This window comes from Chlorocebus sabaeus, chromosome 15, assembly GCF_047675955.1.
Source record: "Chlorocebus sabaeus isolate Y175 chromosome 15, mChlSab1.0.hap1, whole genome shotgun sequence".
NCBI classification, from domain to species: domain Eukaryota; kingdom Metazoa; phylum Chordata; class Mammalia; order Primates; family Cercopithecidae; genus Chlorocebus; species Chlorocebus sabaeus.
Window position 1 is genome coordinate 84970796 of NC_132918.1, and position 24017 is coordinate 84994812.

General features: G+C 38.4%; 1 protein-coding gene across 3 annotated transcripts in view; it reads left to right on the forward strand.

The window, feature by feature from the left end:
- Nucleotides 1–23578, forward strand: part of TP63 (tumor protein p63) — a 262272-nt gene extending 238694 nt beyond the window's left edge. For 2 of the 3 annotated variants that reach the window (XM_038003061.2, XM_073023750.1), the window contains 2 exons: nucleotides 618–754; nucleotides 7543–9180. In XM_038003061.2, the coding sequence (XP_037858989.1) occupies nucleotides 618–754; nucleotides 7543–7657 (252 nt within the window). In that variant the 3' untranslated portion in view covers nucleotides 7658–9180. Of the gene's footprint in view, nucleotides 1–617; nucleotides 755–7542; nucleotides 9181–13887; nucleotides 14046–16810; nucleotides 16956–18251; nucleotides 18346–21671 lie in introns of those variants that run through there. The other variant, XM_038003062.2, reaches the window with a different exon arrangement.
- Nucleotides 23579–24017: the final 439 nt, after the last annotated feature.

Below are 24017 nucleotides of genomic sequence, written 5' to 3' on the forward strand. Positions count from 1 at the left end.
GATAAATTTAGGATTAGGTTTTTATGCACCTCTGGTTACATATATTTCATCAACAAATAACTATATAACTTCATTTGTTGTGTGTTTCTGTTAAGAGACATTTTATTTAATATATTCTGTTGACTCATTAACATCAGACTCGTGGCCAATTAGCCTTATAACTCCTGCCTGAATGAAGTTTCTCTAACACACATATTTTCTCCATAAGGTATGGAACAACCTTCTCCCACTTAGGGACACTAGATAGCACTTCCGCACTGCTCTTGAGGGTCTTTTTAAATAACAAAATCACCAATGAAAAGCACAAAAATGTAAAAATGTAGTGCTAAATAGATCATGTAAAGAATGTGGGTTTACGGCATAAGAGCTACAAGACGACAGAGCATCTCCTTGTTCGAACTCAGCTGGGAACACGCACAGGTGATTCAAATTTTTCATCACTGCATAGGTCTGAATGACCACAAAAGGGTCCAGAGTATTGATTTTCATGTTACAAATAAACGTTAGCAAATAAACAAATTGCAATTACAGAATCCTCGAATAATGAGGATTGACCACACTTCTAACAGTTCTACAGCTTTTCATGTTTCCTTCTTTCCTTCTGCTCACTTCCATAGGTTAGGGGCCGTGAGACTTACGAAATGCTGTTGAAGATTAAAGAGTCCCTGGAACTTATGCAGTACCTTCCTCAGCACACAATCGAAACGTACAGGCAACAGCAACAGCAGCAGCATCAGCACTTACTTCAGAAACAGTGAGTGTATCAACGTGTCATTTTAGGAGGCATGAGTGAAGGTGACTTTATTTAGATCAGCAATAGGGTGATTGATGGGCAATGTGGAACATAATGGGAGATAGCAGATTGTCATAGATTCAGATGACCTGGTGTGGCAACCCTCTTTCAGTTGCAACCTTTTTATGTGTCTTATAACCTTCCTTTGGGAATTCCGCTTATGTTCTGAAATTAAATACAAACCATTTGTGGTGAATTACAGAGAAACTCACACTAACAGTTAGTTCTCTTCTCTATATGCCTGATCCATACACACTAACAGTAAGTACACACTCTATTTGGTAGTAATGTGTATATTTGAAAACATGAAATCATTTCTCATCCCAATGGATTGTCTTGTAAATCTCCTGGGATGCACAGTATCCACTCTTGGGAATAACATTGTAGACCAGGGATAGCAAATAGGCTTTACTATAACATAAAGTGGCTTGTTTGAATGCTGTAGTGAGAAGAATTCTGAAACCTAGTGCATGATAATTGGGGAAATATCTGGGTGCAGAAGGATAAAGTAGCATCATGTTGCCATATTTTAGCATCTCTGCTCTAGATTGTCTTCCGGCAGTACAAATTTTTATATAAATCAAGCCAGATTTTTCAAGTATATTACCATGTACATATAACCTATTTATATGTTAAGCTTTGCTTTGAATCTTGGATCTTTCATGATGTTATTTTATGACTGACTAGAATAGTTCTTATGAAAGGATGAGAGGTTGACCAATCAGGACCCTGTTTATATTTACCTTTCTGTGGTTAAAAATAATCACTGGTTTAATTAAATATCATGTGTCCTGGAAGTACTGTCAGGACTGTAGATAAGTGTAAAATATATACATTATGAGCCCACTTGAGTAATGTAGACTTTCAACTTCATACTTTAGGCAAAAAAGAAGGCAAAAACTATCTTCCAGAGGTGAAGATTATGTTTTACAATAGAAATACAAATGAACAACAAAAATGGTTATTTTCTATGTTATTAGCTGTTGTAGGGAGTTAGCTATGGAAAACGTAATAAAGAGGGCTTATTATTATTATTATTATTATTATTATTATTATTATGTCTCGCTCTGTCACCCAGCTTGGAGTGCAGTGGCATGATCTTGGCTCACTGCAACCTCTGCCTAGCAGGTTCAAACGATTCTCCTGCCTCAACCTCCCGAGTAGCTGGGATTAGAGGCGCCCACCACTATGCCCGGCAAATTTTTTGTATTTTTTGGTAGAGACGGGGTTTCACCATATTAGCCAGTCTGCGCGAATTCCTGCCCGCAGGTGATCCACCAACCTCGACTTCCCAGAGTGCTGGGATTACAGGCATGGGCCACCGTGCCTGGCCTTATTATTTTTCTTTAATCAATATGAATGTATCTCTGATGGTGAAGAAACATTTTCCGAGCACCTGTTGTCTACAGGGTGGAGTGGACGGCAGGGAGAAAAGAAGCACGCTCTGTTCAGAGGACTTTACGCTATTTGAGCATCCAAGATCCTTTTTGGCCAGAAGGGATCTCACCATGTACTTTTAGCATAAAAGTTGTGCAAATTTTAATGGTATGGCTTTATTTGTAAGCCCGAGCAGAAAGTTTAATCACACAGAGTATTCTGAAGGCGAATTACGGTTGCAGGCACAATTTCCATTGCTAATCAGATGGATGTTTTGGGATGTCAGATGGAAATATATACTAACATATTTAAGTGAAAAATGACTTAGTTCTTATAAAATCATACAACCAGGATCAAAGAAACAGAGGCCTATAACATCATTTATAGACCCAGGAGGGATATCTACCTTTCCCAAGAGAAGTATGTCATGGTATTAAGAAACACCCCCAAATTTCCTCCTGTTCACTCTAGAAATTTGACTATACCAAAATGACCACCAAAGAATCACTAAGTAATGTATCATGCTGAACTAGTTACTGTTCAGTAGGCTTTCTTTTTTTTTTTTTCTCTTTTTTTTTTTTTCACTTAATAGGGAAAGGTCTCATATGTAGTAGAGGAATTGGCAAACTGCTTTTTGTAAAGTCCTGGTAGTAAATATTTAGATTTTCTGGTCTATATTGTCTTTTGCCAACTACTCAGCTCTGTGGTTGTAGCACAAAGACAGCCGAAGATAATGCATAAAGGAAAAAGAATGGCTATTCCACAAATGGAACTTACTTTATGGACTCTAAAATTTGAATTTCATGTAATTTTCTCATGCCATGAAATATTATTCTCCTTTTGATTGTCCCTCCCGCTACTAAAAATTGTAGGCCAGGTGCGGTGGCTCACACCTGTAATCCCAGCACTTTGGTAGGCCGAGGGGGATGGATCATGAGGTCAGGAATTTGAGACAAACCTGGCCAATATGGTGAAACCCCATCTCTACTAAAAATACAAAGATTAGCCGGGCATGGTGGCGCATGCCTGTAGTCCCAGCTATTTGGGAGGCTGAGGCAGAAGAATCGCTTGAACCTGGGAGGCGGAGATTGCAGTGAGCCAAGATTGTGTCACTGCACTCCAGCCTGGGCAACAGAGAGAGACTCCATCTCCAAAAGAAAAAGAAAAAAAAATACATATATATATAAACTACTCTTAGCTTGCTGTAGTTTGATAGTCTGTCTTACAGATAAATGAGGTGGTTCTCCTTTCATTGCTTCTTGAGGCTCCAATTTTGTTTGATAGGTGTACTTGGAAGTTAATATGTATATTCCAAACTAGAAAGGTATTAAAAGATTTTAGGAAATCCTAAAGTGGTTTTTCAGGTGGCATTTCAGTATCTAATAAAAACAACACCAGCCCTGAACAGATATCTTTTTTGTCTGAGAAAGTGAGGCATGCCCATCCAGAAATAAAATGCAGTTAATGACAACCTCATTGTCAGATGAGGCTGGAATGGTTGACTTGATTCACGTCACACGTTCTTATTGAAGATCTGCTATGTGAAAGCATTAAGGATAGAAGAGAGAAAGATGTAGCTCCTGCCTTCCCATGGTCTACAATTTAATGGTGAATTTCTAACCTTAACATTCTGAGTTTGAAGAAAGCTCTGGAAATTTATTCTCAGCATTATGCAAGTTAATAGGACAATTTTAAACAGTTTCCGTGCATCATATGAGAAAAAGAATAGTTTCATGTCATCGTTTTAGAGACTTGACAAGCCAGGAGGATTGACATCATTCAGTTCAGGGACATATGCTAAATGTATTTGTTTTTATGGCACATACAAAAATACACAACCCTCTTTTTTTATACCATGAGTATCCCTTGCTTATTGTTTGACTAGCTCACATTGCTCTAAAGGGAATTTTTAATTCATATTTCATAAAATAATCTGTGTCACCAGAGCAGAAAACACATGTTAATATTGTGTTATTTTTAAAAGCACACAAGATTTTAGGGACATATTTACACTTTTTTGCATGTGTGACTACAGATAGATAATAAGGAACTAGTAGCTTCGTAGTTCCCTGTGTGTTCATTTAAATGTGTTACATGCATGTTTTTGAGTTGATATCTCACAGTTGTGATAACTTGTGCATGAAAATTAACAGACTGCAAAATTAAATCTTTGCAAAATATAGACATTTGGTCTAATTATGTCTTTGTAACATTATATATACATGGGTCTCCAGTGATTGATATGCATCTATATAAATCTTTCAGTTGTATTCTTCAGCTGAGTTTTTTTAGCTCTTATTTTCATGCAAATCTCCAAGAAAGTGCATGAATGACTAAACAAAGAAAAATGAAAATCTAATTTCCTGACAATCATTTGAAAAGAATAAATCAGCTTGGAAAATACCTATAATAGCCTGTGATTTTCTTTCCAAAAATGTAGTACCAATTTTATGCTGGTAAGCAATCAATTTTGTATTTTTCTTTATAGTAGAGGGAAAATTAGTGGGAAGAGAATGTACTTTCTGTAAGGTGGCACTACAATATTTTTACTTTAATTACTTCTATTAGCTTCCCACTATGTGTTTTCTTCTGCTTGCTTTTCATTTCTGCCTGGTTTTTCTTTTTTAAAAAATTTCTTCACAATTACCTTCATGATCATAGGTTTTATGGAAGATAGACTTTGCGGAGTTGCTGTGAATCAAATTGTTACAGATACAAGTAGGCTTTATACTACGAAGAAATGTGATTTTAGTTAATTTGCATATATTGGAATAAATATAGAGATTTATGTTTCTAGATGCCAGAATCTAATAGAAAGACAAATCAGACCTGTGTTTAGACTTCTTGCCTTCATATTATCAAGGGGCATTAACGGTTAAGACAGATTTGCAGAAGCCTCTTGAGACCTGTTTAGCAATGTTTTGACTTCTGTACTTCAGATCAGTACTATTTCTTTTTCATCTTTCAATAGTTTTCCCTTATTCTTGGCTTCCAACATAAAAACAAGGCCAACATCGCTTTGTTACAATTTGGCTTAGGTTAGCTCTTACTTTCCTCTGGAAATTTATTTTTGAGCTTCTACAGGATGAATTTTATTTAAATGATAAAACAGATCTGTGATATCCTGATGAGCCCTTAGTGTTTCCTTCTCTTTCATGATCACTTGATAATTGCGGCTCATTAGTAACACAAGTCAGAGATTATTAGAACAAAGCAGGATCTTAAGTCCATGGTTCCAGCCCCTCACACCACAGCCGGAGGAACTGAGGCTCTGTGATTTTATAGCCAGTTTATAATAAAGCTTAGACTAGAATCAGATTTAGAACACAGAGCTGTTTGTAATGTTGTGTTGTGCTTCATTGGCAGTTAAGTAGTTAATTATAAAACTTAAACATCTATTTCCATTTTTCTGTCTCTTTTTTGTATGATTGTTTTAGAGATGTAGTCTAGCTATTTTTCCCAAGCTGGACTTGAACTCCTGGGCTCAAGCGATCCCCTGCCTCAGCCTCCCAAGTAGCTGCGGACCACAGGCACACTCCACTGTGCCTGGCATGGTTTTCTGATTCTGTTTTCAGTTACTTGGGATTTATTCTTGTAGATTCAGTTTAAAGTCCTGTATCTTTTAACTTGTTTGGCAATGGTTATCAAGAATATTGATATTTTGTCTCAGACTCATGTATCCGAGAGAGAAGCAGGCAATATTTTCAGGATTATTAACGTAAAAGAGAGAAAGGTACACAAATCTCCAAACAGACAGAAAATGTCAACACCGTATTTCTAGGTTTGACAGAGAAATCCTCCACGTTTCCAGAATATCTGTTTGGAATTACCAGCTTTATAGCTTAAAAACAGATGAATATTGATAATTTCATATGATTCACCCTTATCGTTATTATGGAACTATACAAGCTTTTACAGTTTACTTTTTTTTTTTTTTTTGAGACAAAGTCTTGCTCTGTCACCCAGGCTGGAGTGCAGTGGCGTGATCTAAGCTCACTGCAACCTCTGCCTCCTGTGTTCGAACAATTCTCCTGCCTCAGTCTCCTGCTTAGCTGGGATTACAGGCACCTGCCACCATGCCTGGCTAATTTTTGGTTTTGTTTGTTTGTTTGTTTGTTTTTTTAGTAGAGATGGGTTTCACCATGTTGGCCAGGCTGGTCTCAAACTCCTGACCTTGTGATCTGCCCGCCTTGGCCTCCTACAGTGCTGGGATTACAGGTGTGAGCCATCGCACTCAGCCTACAGTTTACTTTTGAATTTCATAGTTATGAAGTTTTCAGGGCAGAGGTTTATTATCTCTGAATTGGTAATGAAGAAAAAACTCAATGATTAATTAAACTCAGAGAGATTACATTACTTTTGTAACTTCTCTCACCTCATTGCGGAATCAGGCTCAGTTCCAGGTCTTACAGGTCTTTAGTTGGCTGTACGTTGCTTCCCTATCCATTTTTATTAGGGCATATTCTGTTAAGATGATATGAATTCTTGCTGGTGACATGGTTTACTGAATCCTAGCATTAAGCAAATAAAAATGGCTTTGTTCTTTTGAAAGTCATAGCCAAATGTGATTCAAAAAGCCAATCTGGGAAACAATTTCCAAACAGTTCGAGTTTGCCCAACTTTTAGCAAAATAAAAGGGTTTATTTCTGGCATCCTTGTGGCATAAATTCTTAATTATGCAAAAAATTGCTTTCTTGGGCTTGATATATACATTTATAGGCCGAGTTTGTTACTCAAAGGATTAAGGTATTTATCTGTCTCAATCTGGGAATATCCAAAATGCTCATTAAACAGTTCTTTGTAAATGCATGATGACACAGGCCCCATTCTGATAATATCATATTTCTCTATACCTCACACTTAGGCTAGACAAGAACTGTAATGAGGGATAATAATTGACCAGATGACATTTTACAAAAGATTAAAGTTTATTCTTCTTTTACATTCCTTTTTTTAACTAATTGAGTCTGGTAAATCATATGCTAAGCACTGTGTTAAATACCTTGATCTACCTTATCTCAGTGGTCCTCGACTGAATCGCCTTGTGTAACTTGTTAAAAATATGTTTTCCTGGATGCCAGCTTGTGTTGGAAGGGAGCCAGGAAAATGCCTTTTTATAAGTTTCACAAGTGATTCTGATGTTTATTTCTGTTACTACAGCCTTATCCCATTTCTTCCTCATAAAAATCTTGAGAAGTCTCAGTAATTTTAAAAGAAGATAAATTGGAAGAACAGAAACAGTTTTTCAGGCACTCTATTCTGTCTATACTATGATCATGAAGGTATAAGGAGTGTGTTTCTGTATTCAATTGATTTGAATAGATGAAATCCTAAGCCTTCATTGTTTTCTTTTCTCTGGTTCCTCTCTGCAGTCTCCTTTCAGCCTGCTTCAGGAATGAGCTTGTGGAACCCCGGAGAGAAACTCCAAAACAATCTGACGTCTTCTTTAGACATTCCAACCCCCCAAACCGATCAGTGTACCCATAGAACCCTATCTCTATATTTTCAGTGTGTGTGTTGTATTTCCATGTGTATATGTGAGAGTGTGTGTGTGTGTGTGTGTGTGTGTATCTAGCCCTCATAAACACGACTTGAAGACACTTTGGCTCAGAGACTCAACTGCTCAAAGGCACAAAGCCACTAGTGAGAGAATCTTTTGAAGGGACTCAAAACTTTACAAGAAAGGATGTTTTCTGCAGATTTTGTATCCTTAGACCTGCCATTGGTGGGTGAGGAACCGCTGTGTTTGTCTGTGAGCTTTCTGTTGTTTCCTGGGAGGGAGGGGTGGAGTGGGGAAAGGGGCATTAACAAGTTTATTGGAACCCTTTTCTGTTTTCTTCTGTTGTTTTTCTAAAATTCATAGGGAAGCTTTTGAGCAGGTCTCAAACTTAAGATGTCTTTTTAAGAAAAGGAGAAAAAGTTGTTACTGTCTGTGCGTAAGTTGTAGGTGACTGAGAGACTCAGTCAGACCCTTTTAATGCTGGTCATGTAATAATTTTGCAAGTAGTAAGAAACGAAGGTGTCAGGTGTACTGCTGGGCAGTGAGGTGTTCTTTACCAAAAGTAATCAACTTTGTGGGTGGAGAGTTCTTCTTTGTGAGAACTTTCATTATTTGTATCCTCCCCTCATGTGTAGGTAGAACATTTCTTAATGCTGTGTACCTGCCTCTGCCACTGTATGTTGGCATCTGATACGCTAAAGATTTTCTCGTATATGAAACCCTGGAAGACCTACTACCAAAACTGTTGTTTGGCCCCCCATAGCAGGTGAACTCATTTTGTGCTTTTAATAGAAAGACAAATCCACCCCAGTAATATTGCCCTTATGTAGTTGTTTACCACTATTCAAAGCTTAAAATAGAATTTAAAGTTCTCTCACAAAATCTGTGATTAATTTGCTTAATTAGAGCTTCTGTACCTCAAGCCTATCTACCATAAAGCCAGCCATATCACTGATACTGTTCAATGCATTTAGCCAGAAGACTTATGTTTTGAGTAAGTGAGATCCAAGCAGACATGTGTTAAAATCAGTACTCCTGGACTGGAAATTAAAGATTGAAAGGGTAGACCCCTTTTTTTTTAATTCAGAGTTTAGAGAATCTCTGTTTCTTTCCATTTTAAAAACATATTTTAAGATAATAGCATAAAGACTTTAAAATTTTTCCTCCCCTCCAACTTCCCACACTCAGTCACCAGCTCTGTATTTTCTGTCACCAAGACAATGATTTCTTGTTATTGAGGCTGTTGCTTTTGTGGATGTGTGATTTTAATTTTCAATAAACTTTTGCATCTTGGTTTATCTTGCAGTTTTTTTTGTTTCTGTCTCTCTCACTTTTTTCCTATTAAATACTAGAATGTTCTCATGTAAGTGATTGAAGTAGCACGTGTAGGTCTAAGGAAGAATAATAATAATAGAATCGTTACTTTGTTCCTGTGTACGTTTCTTCTGTCAGTATTCTGTGTTTTTATTTAAGATACTCTATATCAAGGTCACCAATCGTAACAATGAACTAAAATGCCTAAACTAACTGAAAAAATACTTTAGCCCTATGAGTTTTAAAGTTTGTCATAGGAAGCCAGGCACCATAGAATCATTTATTGACACTCCTGACAAACCTCCAGTTGTATGTTAATTTGCTAAATTTTCTAAAATGAATTTCAATCAAATCCAAATGTTTTAAATAACATGGTTTCTGTGACATAGACTTTAGCAAATATTTGGCCAGAAACCAACAGTGGAACCTATGTCCAGTGTTTTTTATTTTATTTTTTTTAGTTACAATTTGTTTTGAGCCTTGAATAATTGCTTTTAAAAGCTTCATAAGAAGTTCTAACCCAAAAAAAACTAGTATTTTAGATAAATATTTCAGAAAAAAATACCTTTATATTTGAGATAAAAGTACATTAGTAAAACCAGATGCTCCTGTTATATTTGCAAAGTGTTTTTCAATTGGTCTCATAACTTTGATTCACAAAGCCCTTAAAGGATTGGTGAGTACGTTTCGTTTTTTGATATTTGCTTTTTCTTTCAGAAGGGTTTTTCTTTTCTTTCGGCCTATTTTTAAGTAAGTTTTTGATGTGTTTATAATGACTTGTATATAAATGCACATATTTGAAATGATGGAAAATATTAGAAAATTACAGTTTTCCCTTGTAGAGAATAAATGCTGTACTGTCTTTAGAAGCGAGATAACTCAGCTAGAGAGAAAAGTCACAGGCAGGCATTACTGGCTAAAATTGAGAGAAGATACGATTCTTTTTCTGATAGTCCATGTTGCCCCCAATGCTTTTTTTTTTTTTTCTGATCTTTCTCATAACAAGGATGCTCTGCTCTGCCTTCAGTATCCCTTTCCGCTCCCAAATTCTTTACTCCAGAAATGGTTTGTTGAAATGATTTAGCCTAAGCTATCACTAAATCCTACTAGAGAGTTGCTTTTTAATTAGCGATGGAAGATTTTGGCCAAAAGAAGGAATCTAGTGGAATTCTAGGCATCTCGGTGGTAGATAATGTAACTTGTGTCTTTGCATGAATTTTTATATTCTACCATATAGATAGTCACTAGGGTTGGAACCAGAAAACCTGACTTTAAGTCCTGTATGTCCTAAAACCACTTCTCGCTTTCCAATTTTGAATTTTATCCTTCAGAAACTGTACAGAAGCTTATATTGTTAAAGTTAAGAACTGGGACTTGGCTTCAATGGGATTTTTCTTCAAAACTAGAAATACGTGAAATATTATTTTCTACATCTCTGTTACACCGAATTCTTAGAAAAATCTAGTGAGGCTCTAGAGAAAACAACCTGAGGTATATACCTTATGATTTTTTTCTGCAGAAAGTTGGATTCTTACTTTTTTGGGTTTTTTGGGTTTTGAATAGGGGAGGAGAGTGTAGGCAAGAAAACCAGAATGGTACAAGTCCTGTTATTCTTTTGAACACATTTTCCTTCTCTTTAGTTTCTCCAGAAATTTTTGGAATATTTCACCTAAGAACTGTTACATTAAATATTTAAAAAAAAAAAAAAAAAAGGTTGTTCTTCAAGGCTTTCAAATTGGCTGTGAGTTTATTCAGCCTTGCTTCCTTTTTTACAGTATGTAGAAGTTATTAGAATGTTTATTTTAGTTCAGTCATTGTGAAATTAATAATAGACAGAGTACCTTGCTCCCCTTCCTTGTGGCTTTAAAACTCACTTTTACATTAAAGGGAAGGCATTCCGAATTTCTGACCTTTCCTGACTGTTAACCCCATTCAACTGTTCACCCTCATTTCTAGATATGTTCAATTAAGAATCCAACTCACCTCTGGCCACTTCCTCCTATTAATTCTTACATCGTTAACTTCTATCCCATGGGCCACACTTCAGAGTGTGAAATATTCAGGGCTAGAGGGAAACAGTCAAAGATGCTGATGTTTTCTGAGCGCCTACAAATCACTGGACCCTGCCCAGGGCTGTTATGTGATCTCAGTCTTAACAGAAATCTTCTAGAGTAGGTATAATATCTGGGCTACAGGTTAAGAAAATGGGACTCAAGAGACTTATACAACATCCTGCATCACTTAGTTTGTGTTAGATCCAGAAGGCGACCCAGATGTTTTGATTGACTTAAAATCTATGTTCCTTCTTTCTTCATCTGTGGTTTCTGACCTACCCTCCTCAAATTAGTGGCTTATGATGAAAAATGGTAAATGAACTGAGAAGATAGTCAAAAATAGTAACCACAAGCTAAAGAAAGCAGGAGGTTATAACAGGAATTATCAGAAGGAATTTACTCTGAGTGTCCAGAAAAAAATGCAAAGCTTTTAAATGTATTTTTATTTTTCCAATTGCGGATATTAATGATTCAAACCCTGCTATTAGCTCTTGCTGTACATTTGACTGGTTTGAGGAAGGACAGATAGAGAGATCTCCTTAGGTTACAGAGGACCAACTGCATCAGGAATATGGGCTACCTGGAATCTTAGGTACTTTTCAGTGAGGAAAGAGAATTGAAGAAACATCAGCTGGCAGAGAATCTCCTTACTGCCTTGCCTCATGCTTTCCTGTACTCTGATGGGGACTAATGGATGATCCTAAGTATAGCCATGTGTGCTGACTCTTTGGAAAGGCTCCCCCACAGGGACGGAGTGGATTCAGAAGTGCTTGGTAGTAGCTGGAGTAGTAGCTCCTTTGCCCTTGTTCCATCTTGGTCTCCTACATTTCTCTTACTACTTCATCTATTTCTTGTCCCTATAACCTAGAAAAAACAATAAGTGCCAGGAGACCTGGTTCTGTCCTCAATGCATCCATTTAGCAACATGTGACCTTGGGCGTATGTTTTTTCTTAGAACCTTATATTTACCCATATGTATATTTGGAATAGTAATTTCTGTCCATCTCTGCCCTGCTATACCATGACCTGCTCCACAAGGATGGTGTGACAATCATTCAGAAAATGTTTTATAGTTGGGAGGATTTATTGTATCAGCACCAGTATATATACACAATGTGGATCGATAATTGTGAGTATTTGATAAGGAGAGTATTTGATAAGTAAGTATTTGCTAAAGAGAAAAGTCAATACTCTCCTACCTTAAAGGCAGTGATTGTAAAATACACCTGAATTGTTGATTGTACATTAATTGGCATGATAACTTATACACACTAAAATAGAGCATATTGTTTGCATTCATCTGGCTGTGGCTCTTCATTGACATGGAATGGAGCCTTCCTTATTTCATGTAATTATGGAGAATACAGAGTGGCAGCCTCGAAGACCAGCTTTGAGGGCCATTTTTAAAATGATGTTTTCAAATATGCCATATATGCTTGAAACCTGGGTCCATTTACAGAACCTCTAAAATTTGAATTATACATACATTTGCAGCTAAAACTCAAAGAAAAAATTTATCTCCCCTCTAATGTAAATAAGGCTGTGACAGGGAAAAGGTAAACAGGAACATAACTCATTTTGTTTGAGAATTTTTAAAGGGGAGTTTTCCCATAACAGACTAGAAACTTGCTTAAAGTCCAGTCTTCATTCTGTGGTCACAATAATTCAATGCAGATACTGCATAGTCTGTACATTTCTTCCTCATCTTCTCTTTTTCAGTTCTCATCATAGCCATATAAGGTAGGATGGATTATTATATCCATTGCCTCCACTACTCTATGAGTGTCTCAAAGATGGGGACCGTGTCTTAAGTTCTATTAACTCAAACATCCGACTCATGCAGCAAGTGTAAATGTGTGTGGTTGGTATAGTTTTCTTGTGAGAAAACAAAGGCCAGGATGTTAAGGTGCTCGCATGGGCATCTAAAGTATCCTAATATATGATGGAGGAAGGCTTCAGCTCTGACTTGGTGACTCTCATTGTAGTACACATCACTAGTTTTTATATTAAGATAAAACATCAGGAATGACAGTTGAGTTGAGAATATTATCTGTAAGATATAATGTGACAAACCAGTTCTAGTAACTTTCCAAATTGAAGGTCATGCTGAATGGAAAACTATTGGGTTTTTATCTTGCCTTTTTTTTTTTTTTTTTTTTTTTCATTTCTTCCAGGAGACTTATGGAAACAGAATATTCAACAGAATAGTTATTTGGGCTTCAGCATTCTCCTATGTAGAAATGCTTTTGGCATTCCAGTAGGTTCTCTCATACATCATGAACATCTCTGTTGAAAATGCATGTTTCCAAGTAGGGGCCTCTGCATGACAGCAGGATGAGCTGCCAAATGCCCAGTTTGATTGGCTTCGTAGTCATTTTATGCTTATCCCAAATAGAATATGCAGAAAGCTACAAATGGAATGCCTTAGCTGCAGTTTGAGGGTGGGATATCCATGTTTTTCGTCAGCCTTTAAGTCTTTGCTCAATTCTTTTCCCTAACTGCTTTTCAAACTTATTTGAGTTGAAGGGGAAAAGAGGAGAAGGGAATGGAGAAAACAATTGAAGGGAAAAAAGGAGGCAATGATTTTCTCTTTCTCAAAGGAAATACTAAACCTCGCACTCTAAGCATTCAGGAAAAATATGATTTGATGATAGCCTTGCAATCAGTTTCTCCCTGTTCAGGAAACATTGTCAGATGGAAACAAAATTAACTTCTTACCATTAATCCTAGAGGAATGTTTTCAAATGTTTGGTTGGAGGCCATGTTTTAAACAGAAACCTGATGAAAATCAACAGTCCCTACTCTTCAGTGTCCCGTGCTCACCGTCATTTCCACGTTTGTCTTCCTAGGACCTCAATACAGTCCCAGTCTTCATATGGTAACAGCTCCCCACCTCTGAACAAAATGAACAGCATGAACAAGCTGCCGTCTGTGAGCCAGCTTATCAACCCTCAGCAGCGCAGCGCCCTCACCCCTACCACCGTTCCTGATGGCATGGGGGCCAACAGTAAGAGCGTCTCCTTTTAGCCGTGGCTGAAGGATGAACAGGCTAGCATAGGACAAGTCTCTGGGATGGGGAAAAGCATGTTCTTAAGCTCAATGAGAGGCACCGTGGGACAGATCAGATCAAAGTGGAGTGGCTTGGGTTTCTGACTGCGAACCTTTCACTTTTTAGGTTTGTCGTTCATTGCAAAATACACTACTGGTAGAGATAGAGGAGGATGTTTCTTCAGTAGGGATAAGGATTTCTGTGAAAAGAACAGTCTACTTCTTGCTATCCCGGATGGAGACTCACCGCCTGCAGCCTTTGAAATAGTCAAAAGAAAATGGATGCAACATGCATAAAGTAGCATGTTTCAGTGAACTTAAAATCTAGAGAAATAGGCCGAGTGCAGTGTCTCACGCCTGTAATCCCAGCACTTTGAGAGGCCAAGGCGGGTGGATCACTTGAGGTCAGCAGTTTGAGACCAGCCTGGCCAACATGGTGAAACCCTGTCTCTCTTAAAAATACAAAAATTAGCTGAGCCTGGTGGCGCATGCCTGTAATCCCAGCGACTCAGGAGGCTGAGGCAGGAAAATCACTTGAACCCGGGAGGCAGAGGTTGCAGTGAGCTGAGATCACACTGCTGCACTCCAGCCTGGGTGACAGAGTGAGACTCGGTCTCAAAAAAATAATAATAATAAAAAATCTAGAAAAGTAGATTATAGTCTGGACTCTATGAAAAAAACACCTCTAGTTATAAAGAAGTTACTTCTCTAATACTTCATTTTCTATCCATAAAATTATCACTTTATATACTTAACATTTTATGTCTGTTTCTCTATAATCCTGGCCTTTTAAACTCACCTATTCTATCCCAGACACAGTCAGTAAGGAATTGACCTACAAAGCAGCCTGCCTTTGATGCATTCTCACACACATTCCTCATATCAGCTAAGTACAAATGAAAAAGACACTGTAAGAATTGGGCCTCCAAGTGGATGTTGCCTGGCATGTAGCTTTACTATAAATACAGTTATCTTCTCCACTAGGACTAAATCTAGCAAAGTGGATACACAAACTTGAAGGAAAAAAAAAGTGGTGTTCAAAATGCAAAAGATTGTATAACACCCTTGGGGATACGGAAGACTGAACATTGCATGGCTATCATATAGTCCCTACTACCTAAAAAACAGTACCCTCAAGCTTGTCTTTTGAAGTCCTAATTATTTTGATCAAACCTCTAAACATGCATTTCAGTGTTGTCTCTTCTAAAGAAATCAGGGGAGGCTAGGATTATGATTTTCTGTGGTCTAGTGGCACACAGTCATTGTTTTGATTTTTTATTTTTTTTTTAGACAGAGTTTCGCTCTTGCCACCCAGGCTGGAGTGCAATGGTGCGATCTCGGCTCACTGTAATCTCTGCCTCCCAGGTTCAAGCCATTCTCCTGCCTCAGCCTCCCGAGTCGCTGGGATTACAGGCGTGCACCACCATGCCTGGTTAATTTTTTGTATTTTTAGTAGAGACGGGGTTTCACTATGTTGGCCAGGCTGGTGGTGAACTCCTGACCTCAGGTGATCCACCCACCTCAGCCTCCCAAAGTGCTGGGATTACAGGCGTGAGCCACTGCACCTGGTCACACATTCATATTTTAATGAGATAGAGGTGTGTGTGTTTGGAATGGTTGCCTGTTATGGCAAACATAGACTTTAGAGTGAGATCACTCACTAATGACAAATGCATCATAAGGCTTAAAACCCGACCCCTTGACAGGTCTACTTTGACATAAAAAGAATAGAAACCACTTACTTTCAACTTTATTTTATTTCTTGTGACATCTTAGAGTCCTCAAGTTCCTTCTTGGGATGACAAAATTGTGTTAATAGTGATGGTGGTTCACATTTGTATAACTTACAGATTGCCTACTTTTTTCTTATTTGTACTTCACAATTATTCCGGAAGGAAAACAGACTAAGATGTGATCGAGTATGCTCTTTAGTTAGTGGCAAAGACCTTTTCTAGGCGTACTGCTACTCACTAAAGTAGAAACAAATTGCATTAATCTTTTAGTAAATTATTTTGTTCTTTTTGACATGAAGGCAAAATTCATTTCATAAATATTGATATTAAGCTTTTTTTCTCTATCAGTGAATGTTTACACTTCATGGTTTAGTAAAATATCAGCAAGTATTGGTGGTGTTCCTGTATACAACCCTGAAAATGGACCATAAGTAATAGAATATTTATTAGGCACATGAGTCCTTCTAAATATTGAAGTCAGTCTTCCTATTCCCAAATAAATATTCCAAGGGTCACTCTCTCATTCACAGATTTGTGCATTTATCCATTAAACCTAAATTTACTGAGCACCTACTCTGTGCCAGGCACTGTGCTAGGGACTATAGGGATCTAGACACCTATAAGATCTAATCTCTCTGCTTGCACAGGTTAGTGAGGGAGACAAAAATATAACCCTTGAAGGCAAACACAAGGAAGAATATGTTAACATTAAGGGCAATTAGCAACTACAGAATTAGAAGTAGAGAAAGGGGAGGAAAGAGATTGTTCTAGGACAAGGTACAAAAGTCAAGAGGTGCCTAATTAGTTTGGAGTCTGACCGTTTTGTTTGACTAGATGTAGGCTGCTTGAAGGGGTGTAGTGAGAGAGAAGATTAAAAAGGAAGGCTGGTAGTTTAGGCCCTTGATAAAATTTAACCAGACAAGATGGACCACGGGGATGCTGGTGCATGATCATGGCAGTAACGCTTTCTGTTCCTCCTGCTTCTGTTCAGTTCCCATGATGGGCACCCACATGCCAATGGCTGGAGACATGAATGGACTCAGCCCCACCCAGGCACTCCCTCCCCCACTCTCCATGCCATCCACCTCCCACTGCACCCCCCCACCTCCATATCCCACAGATTGCAGCATTGTCAGGTGAGTCCACAGCATGTGCCTCTGGGGGCCTGTCCTAAGCATCCCGGGATGGTGGAGGGCGGATACTGTTATAGTCCATTAAACAGTTGGAAGGAAAGACAGCAGTCCTATGCTTGGAGTTCAGTCACTATTATCTCTGATCTGTGGAGTGGTCAGCAATGTTTTATCAAGGAAAACTATAATCAGCATGGAAACAAGGGAAAATGTGTGTTTATAGGCATATTGTTTTCATGTCTGTTTCCCTCGCCTTCACTTACTCCCTTCCTCGTCTCTCACATTTTTACATTGTCAGTTGCGGCCCTCAAGTTGGTGCTCAGGGCTGGGTTTCCAAAAGGGCAATAAACTTGCTATCTTGCTCCTTTTCCTCTCTCTAATCCTCATAGCTCTCAGCCACCATGGGACCATTATTTTGGAGTTGGATGTCCATAAAAAGTTTTAATGTTATCCAAAATGACAAGGACTTTCAAAAACTGATGGCCTTTACTACTTTGCCTATGAGAAATGGGCACACTCCAGCAAAGGGGGAGTTCAGATAGGCAGAATAAAGAAATGCATGAAGTCTGAAAGATTTGCTTCCCACAGAGGCAAGAGTAGGTTCCCAGATTTCTTGCCCAGTGTGTATCTTCTTCTTCTGCTTCATGTGCAGAATGATTGTTTCATTTGGCTACTGGAACAATTTGTGTTGATTTTCCTGCATGTCAATCACAGGGATGGCAAAGTGCATGGCCTATTCCACCCAGGATCTGTTCCATGATGGTGGTGGCATCATCATCAGTCTAAGACCAGCACCAAAAGGAAGGGGATCTGTATCCTGAGGAGGAGATAAATCAAAAGGCATGAATGACTTCATGGAGCAGAGGCCTACAATTTTTTTCTTAACCACATGAACCATTCTCACAAAGCCCACATACAAACAAATAAAGTAGAGATATTATTTTTGAAGTGAAGAGCCAAGCAGCAAGAAAGTTAGGAACCTGAACACTTGACTTCCCTTTCACCCTTTGCAATGGTTTCTAGGACACTTACACAGAACCCTAGAATTCCACAGATCACCATATGATAATCACTGATCTGCAGGAATCCTTATAGTCAATTTTAATTTCTATAGACTTAAACTTCATGTCACCAATAATCTCCAAACCTCAGACTTAAGGCCCACATATATATTATCCACTCCTAATCTCTTATGTAGGGCATCCAAGGGCAAAATGTTGGGTTTTCCCTTATCTCGCCAATGCAGTTGGGGTGAACTTTCTTTTTCTGTTTCCTCCTTCCTCTTCCCTCCTCCCTCTGCAGTTTCTTAGCGAGGTTGGGCTGTTCATCATGTCTGGACTATTTCACGACCCAGGGGCTGACCACCATCTATCAGATTGAGCATTACTCCATGGATGTAAGTAACTGTTAGACTTTTCTCAAATTTTATTTCTTCATTTCTTTCCTCTGATGACAACTGCCTTGTAGTTCAATCCCTGATAGTTTAAAAATTTGTTTTTGTCATGCCCCTAATTATCCATTTTGATGGAACCCATAACTATGTTAGAAAGATTCCCAGGCCTCAACCTGTGCATATTAGAAACTTAGCAATCAATCTTCTTTAGCTTGTCTGATCAGTCAACAATTGTCTATTGCACTGATACTATTAGCAAGATGGGAAAGAAGAGCTATTCCCACAATCAAAAAATTTATAATTTCTAAAGAATTAACAAAAATTCTCGAGTGTTCTCATTAATCTGTATAAGTTCCCAGAAAGGACAGCAGGACACCGGTGGTGCTATTCTCTTAAAAACATGGAGAGATGACACAATAGTCATTTGCCATGACTATGTAAGACAAAACTAGGAGTAGAACACAAAGGTGTAACTTACAGTCTTTAACTTTATTAACTGGCCTTTTCTGCCTTTCTTTAAATTAGTACTTTAAGGGAGATTCAGCTCTTCCTCTCAATTAAAACTATATGTTCCTTTACTAATTTTCAATTTTATAAGAGTGCCCAGCCATTTCTAATCATTGGGCATGATGAGTGGCCATGGGGTCAAATCCCAATCACCCTTTTTAGTAGCAATGAGAACTTGGGGTTATCACTTTGCTTCTCTGGGCCTCAGTTAATAAAATATTGGATTCAAATTACTCCTTTCTGGCTTTGATATCCTTTGATTTGTCTTTGAAACAAGCTGGGCGAGAGGGGACTTTTTCTTGCTTCCTGCTCCACTTTTCGAACTACTGCTCACACGGGAGCTAGTGTTGCTCTGGTTTATGGCAATCTGATTTGTCTCTTAGGCCGCGCTCTTCACGTTGCTCTCTTTGGGGTTCACTAGCCTCTCTTCTAGCTTCCAGAGAGTACTTTGGACTGGTGGAAGAAGACAGTCTCTGCCTCTGCTGCTACTTCTATGTTGGGGCCTCTTTTTTCCCCCTCCTTGAGCACCGATGCTAGAGATGCCCCTGCAGCGTGAGAATGCCCCCCGCCATGAGGTGACATGTACACAGTGTGCTGCCCCTTTGCCCACCCCCTTCACCCCATAAATCACTCCCGACTGCTGCTCCCTGATAGAATCAGTTATAAGTGAACACTGCAGGGAAAGCTTGAAGAGTAGGTTCCAATATGATTCTGAGAACTTTACAACTACTTCCATCCACTGAAGAGAACAGAGTTGCCCTGTATTTGAGAGATTCCTACACTTTGGAACAGGGAATCCTCCTCTTCCCTATATTTTTAAAGTTGTACTTTCCACTTGCTCACTTATTTCCACTGGGGAATATGTCAGGATGTTCCCTTGATCATTAGGATCTGCAGATGTCCTCTATAAGTTCATTTCTGCTGATGTCGACTAAGTCCTATGCCAGTCTGTGGGCCACAGCTTTCTCACCTGTCAGTCATTAGTTAAAATCTATCCAGGGCATCATGAAAATTAACAGAGTCTAATTTACAAAGAGCTTTGCATTTACTGAGAGCCTCAAAAGTAGGAACAATCCAAGAAACATACAAAGCTATGCTTATTTAGGCCAGGCGTGGCGGCTCACACCTGTAATCCCAGCACTTTGGGAGGCCGAGACAGGCAGATCACGAGGTCAGGAGATCAAGACCATCCTGGCTAACACGGTGAAATCCTGTCTCTACTAAAAATACAAAAAAATTAGCTGGGTATGGTAGTGCATGTCTGTAGTCCCAGCTACTCAGGAGGCTGAGGCAGGAAAATGACATGAACCCGGGAGGTGGAGCTTGCAGTGAGCCGAGATCGCTCCACTACACTCCAGCCTGGGTGAAAATGCGAGACTTCATCTTAAAAATAAAAAATAAAATAAAACTATGCTTATTTATTTGTGATTGACCTTCTTTATGAGATATTCTTCTGCTACAGTAAGAGATTAGGAATACCTCTAATGGCCTGAAAATTCACACCATAGGAAAATATGACACCAAACTACAAATTTCCAAATTGAGAAATGTTGGGAAGCTGTGCAATTTTCTCCTCCTCACCTCAGCTTCTTCCTGCGTATTTCTAGAAAGAGACACCCTTTTCTCAGCTTTTCTCTTAGAGCCAGTCTAAGTTATTGGGCATCATCACTTCCTGGAAAAGGAATGTGACCTAAATTTGGGGAATTTCATTAGTGTCCCCATAACAAGCAAAAATGAGGTACCAATACAACATAATAATAACACAAATGGTTAATATTTATATAGTAGAGTATGTTGTAATTTTTTAAATACTTTCATAACTGTATTTACCTATGAGTCTATAGCATCTTTTGCCCTATAAAGCAATTGTATCTCATTTTACCGATGAAGAAACTGAGGCTGCTAGAGAATAAGTGACTTGCTAAAGTTCTATAGCCAGTCAGTGACAATCAAAACTTCTGCCACGGTTTTCTCACGCCAAGCACAATGTGCTGTTTACCTACCATTCTGCCCCGTGAAAATATGAGCTATCACTGAAACAATCTAAAAAACAGCTAATGCAGATAAATGTAAGCGAAATCACCACAGTTAGTTAAGGTTGACCCTATTTGTAATGACTTCTGCACCCATTCACAGAACATAGACACGATGGCTCTGCATTTTGAGACCTTGCTTTGTTCAAACACCAAAAGACCTTTTAGATAAAAGGGCTGTTTCAGGTTCTGAGGATGCCCTAAGTCCCTAATTTTTTCACTTAGTTATGTGACTTTAAACTTGTCAACCTCTCTGGCCTTCAGTTATTCTATCTATAAAACAGGTCTAATAATGTTTACTACTAATCTGAGGATTAAATGATATCATGAATATAAAATAATTCAGTGCCTGGTGCATAGAAAGTACTCAATCTTTTCTTCTTATCTCCTCAACCAAGTGGGGGTGACATTCCATTAATACCTTTCTTCTAGTGACTAGCCAGGTAAATTCAAGCATCAGTAGGTACCTCACGTTTCTATTTGGGATTTTTGCCCTCTCATCTAGCTATTATCCAAATTTTACCAATGAGGAAACTGAGGCCAGTAGAGACTAAGTGAAGTGTTATACACAGGCAGGAATGGCACCTCAAGGCTGTGCCTTTGCTCACTTCTAGTTACGTAGAGATGAAGAGTTGAAGACTCAGAGAACTAATTTTATTTTTCTAATTTGTGGATCAATAGATTCAGATCAATTAAACCAGAGCATCAGGGAATGACAGCATGTTATGGACTAAACGCCAGTTTTTCTCCTTGTTTTCATTCGCCATGGCACCTTCCCCTATTGCACAGGATTTGGCAAGTCTAAAAATCCCTGAGCAATTTCGACACGCAATCTGGAAGGGCATCCTGGACCACCGGCAGCTCCACGAATTCTCCTCACCTTCTCATCTCCTGCGGACCCCAAGCAGTGCCTCTACAGTCAGTGTCGGCTCCAGTGAGACCCGGGGTGAACGCGTTATTGATGCCGTGCGATTCACCCTCCGCCAGACCATCTCTTTCCCACCCCGAGATGAGTGGAATGACTTCAACTTTGACATGGATGCTCGCCGCAATAAGCAACAGCGCATCAAAGAGGAGGGGGAGTGAGCCTCACCACGTGAGCTCTTCCTAACCCTCTCCTAACTGCCCGCCCCCTACGAGGCACTCCTGCTTAATCTCCAAAGCCTTCTCCTTAGCTCCCCCCCTTCCTCTTCTGTCTGATTTCTTAGGGGAAGGAGAAGTAAGAGGCTACCTCTTACCTAACATCTGACCTGGCATCTAATTCTGATTCTGGCTTTAAGCCTTCAAAACTATAGCTTGCAGAACTGTAGCTGCCATGGCTAGGTAGAAGTGAGCAAAAAAAGAGTTGGTTGTCTCCTTAAGCTGCAGAGATTTCTCATTGACTTTTATAAAGCATGTTCACCCTTATAGTCTAAGACTATATATATAAATATATAAATATACAGTATAGATTTCTGGGTGGGGGGCATTGAGTGTTGTTTAAAATGTAATTTAAATGAAAGAAAATTGAGATGCACTTATTGACCATTTTTTAATTTACTTGTTTTGGATAGTTTGTCTATGCCCCTTCTCTTAAGGGGTATGATGTATGGCAATAGGTATCTGGAGCTTAATGCTACATGTGAGTGACAATGATGTACAGATCCTTTCAGTTCTTTGGATCCTAAATACATGCCACATCAAACCTTTGAGTAGATCCATTTCCATGGCTTATTATGTAGGTAAGACTGTAGATATGTATTCTTTTCTCAGTGTTGGTATATTTTATATTACTGACATTTCCTCTAGTGATGATACTTCACGTTGGGGTGATTTAATCCAGTTATAAGTAAAAGTTTATGTTCAAACATCCTCTTTAGTTTTTGGTTGGGAATGAGGAAAATTCTTAAAAGGCCCATGGCAGCCAGTTCAAAAACACCTGATGTCATGTATTTGAGCGTATCAGTAACCCCCTTAAATTTAATACCAGATACCTTATCTTACAATATTGATTGGGAAAACATTTGCTGCCATTACAGAATATTAAAACTAAATTTCACTACTAGATTGACTAACTCAAATACATATTTGCTACTCTTGTAAGAATTCAGATTGATTTGATTGGGACAAGTGCCATCTAACTACTTCTAACAGTGAAGTTTTACTGTCTATTAATATTCAGGGTAAATAGGAATCATTCAGAAATGTTGAGTCTGTACTAAACAATAAGATATCTCAATGAACCGTAAATTCAACTTTGTAAAAATCTTTTGAAGCATAGATAATATTGCTTGGTAAGTGTTTCTTTTAAAGACCCTCCTATTCTATAAAACTCTGCATGTAGAGGCTTGTTTACCTTTCTGTCTTTAAGGTTTACAATAGGAATGGTGATTTGAAAAATATAAAATTATGAGATTGGTTTTCCTGTGGCATAAATTGCATCACTGTATTATTTCCTTTTTTAACCAGTAAGAGTTTCAGTTTGTTGGAAAGTAACTGTGAGAACCCAGTTTCCCGTCCATCTCCCTTAGGGACTACCCATAGACGTGAAAAGGTCCCCACAGAGCAAGGGATAAGTCTTTCATGGCTGCTGTTGCTTAAACCACTTAAACAAAGAGTTGGCTTGAAACTTTGGGAAAACGTGTAAATGACAATATTCCTCATAGATCTTTCAGAAAGAGAAGACATTTTTTGCATGCATGCAAATGAGCTTTGAAATCTTCCCATGCATTCTGGTCAAGGGCTGTCATTGCACATAGGCTTCCATTTTAATTTTAAAGTGCAAAAGGGCTAATGTGGCTCTAAAATGTAATGTATGGGCTGCCTCTGAAAAGTGTATATATATTTTGTGTGAAATTGCATACTTTGTATTTTGATTATATTTTTTTTTTCTTCTTGGGATAGTGGGATTTCCAGAACCACACTTGAAACCTTTTTTTTATTGTTTTTGTATTTAGATGAAAATACCATTTAGTAAGAACACCACATCAAATAAGAAATAATGCTACAATTTTAAGAGGGGAGGGAAGGGAAAGTTTTGTTTTGTTTTTTTTATTTTTTTAAAAATTTTGTATGTTAAAGAGATTGAGTCCTTGATTTCAAAGTTTTGTTGTACTTAAATGGTAATAAGCACTGTTAACTTCTGGAACAAGCAGG